The sequence below is a fragment of the Montipora capricornis genome, chromosome 2 (assembly GCF_036669925.1).
Source record: "Montipora capricornis isolate CH-2021 chromosome 2, ASM3666992v2, whole genome shotgun sequence".
In the NCBI taxonomy this organism is placed as follows: domain Eukaryota; kingdom Metazoa; phylum Cnidaria; class Anthozoa; order Scleractinia; family Acroporidae; genus Montipora; species Montipora capricornis.
In genome coordinates, this window is record NC_090884.1 from 4,195,640 (window position 1) to 4,197,329 (window position 1,690).

The following is a 1,690-nucleotide window of genomic DNA, read 5'->3' on the forward strand; positions in this document are numbered from 1 at the left end:
TCAAAACAAGTCATACTAAACAAGATTGCAGTTTGGATTTCAGAGGGATCTGGTTGGACTATTCAATCTGTTGAAAATCATTATATCAATGTGGTAAAATACGAGCCAATGAAAGGATCTTCTTACATCAAATTACCAAATGAACTCAAACACAGTGCAAAAGGATTGATCAACATGAAAAATGAGGATAATGAATGCTTCAGGTGGTGCCACATAAGACATCTTAATCCTCAAGACAAATACCCACAGAGAATCAAAAAATCAGACAAAGCATTCATTGAAAATTTGAATTATTCAGGAATTGAATTTCCAGTGACTACCAAACAGTACAACAAAATAGAAAAGCAAAATGAAATTAACATCAATGTATTTGGTTATGAAAACAAACAAAAATATCCCATTTATGTGTCAAAAGAAAAGTATGAAGATTGTATGAATCTGCTTCTTATAACAGAAAATGAAAACAAGCATTATGTGTTGATCAAAGATTTCAACAAATTCATGTACAATCAAACAAAACACAAGGAAAGGAAGCACTTCTGTATGCATTGCTTACAATGTTTCAGTTCTGAAAGAGTATTAACTGATCATAAAGAAAACTGCATACAAGTAAATGGCACACAAGCTATCCAAATGCCAACAAAAGATGATAACATACTAAAATTCAATAATTTCCATAAACAACTACCAGTACCATTCGTCATTTATGCAGATTTTGAAGCTATAACAGAAAAGATATCCGGTTGCCAACCTAATGATGATAAATCGTACACAGAGGCTTATCAGAGACACACAGACTGTGGTTATGGATATAAGGTTGTGTGTTGTTATGATGATAAATACACAAAACCAGTACAAATTTATAGAGGTGAAAAAGCTGTTTACAAATTTATGGAAGCTATGCTAGAGGAAGTTAAATATTGCAAGAAGATCATGAAAAAATATTTCAATAAACCATTGAGAATGACTGAAGATGATGAAAAAGAATTTCAAAAAGCTAATGAATGTCATATCTGCAATAAAAAATACAATGAAAATGATGTGAGAGTTAGAGACCATTGCCATATCACAGGTAAATACAGAGGATCAGCTCACCAAGATTGTAACCTAAATTTCAGATTGACTGAGAAAATACCAGTTATGTTTCACAATCTCCGTGGGTATGACAGTCATTTTATAATGCAAGAAATTGGTGAGATAGTTAAAAAGCATACATACACAAACAAGAAAGGTGAAACATGCCAAATGAATATCAATGCCATACCAAACAACATGGAAAAGTATATGGCTTTCATGCTTGGTAATCATCTGACCTTTATTGATAGTTTTCAATTCATGAGCTCAAGTCTTGATAAACTGGTGAGCAACCTACCAAAAGAAGCATTAATATATACTTCTCAAAAATTCAAAGGTAAAGAGCTTGATTTGATGAGTAAGAAGGGAGTATACCCATATGACTTTATGGACAGTTTTGAAAAATTCAATGAAAAGCTGCCACCAAAAGAAGAATTTTACAGTATATTAAATGATGAGCATATCTCAGGTGATCAACACAAACATGCTCAAAATGTATGGAACACTTTTGATCTAAAAAATATGGGTGAGTACCATGACTTATATCTTAAATCTGACATCCTTCTGTTAGCTGATGTGTTTGAAAACTTTCGAAAGACCTGTCTGCAATACTACA

The 1,690-nt window shown here is 32.3% G+C and overlaps 1 protein-coding gene across 1 annotated transcript in view; it reads left to right on the forward strand.

Moving 5' to 3' along the window:
- The first annotated feature begins 633 nt into the window (after nt 1-633).
- Nucleotides 634-1,690, forward strand: part of LOC138032753 (uncharacterized) — a 4,005-nt gene continuing 2,948 nt past the window's right edge. Inside the window, exons 1-2 of the mRNA XM_068880470.1 lie at nt 634-1,300; nt 1,412-1,690. The exon at nt 1,412-1,690 is cut by the window's right edge and continues 949 nt beyond it. Coding sequence (XP_068736571.1) covers nt 634-1,300; nt 1,412-1,690 — 946 coding nt within the window. The remainder of the gene's footprint in view (nt 1,301-1,411) is intronic.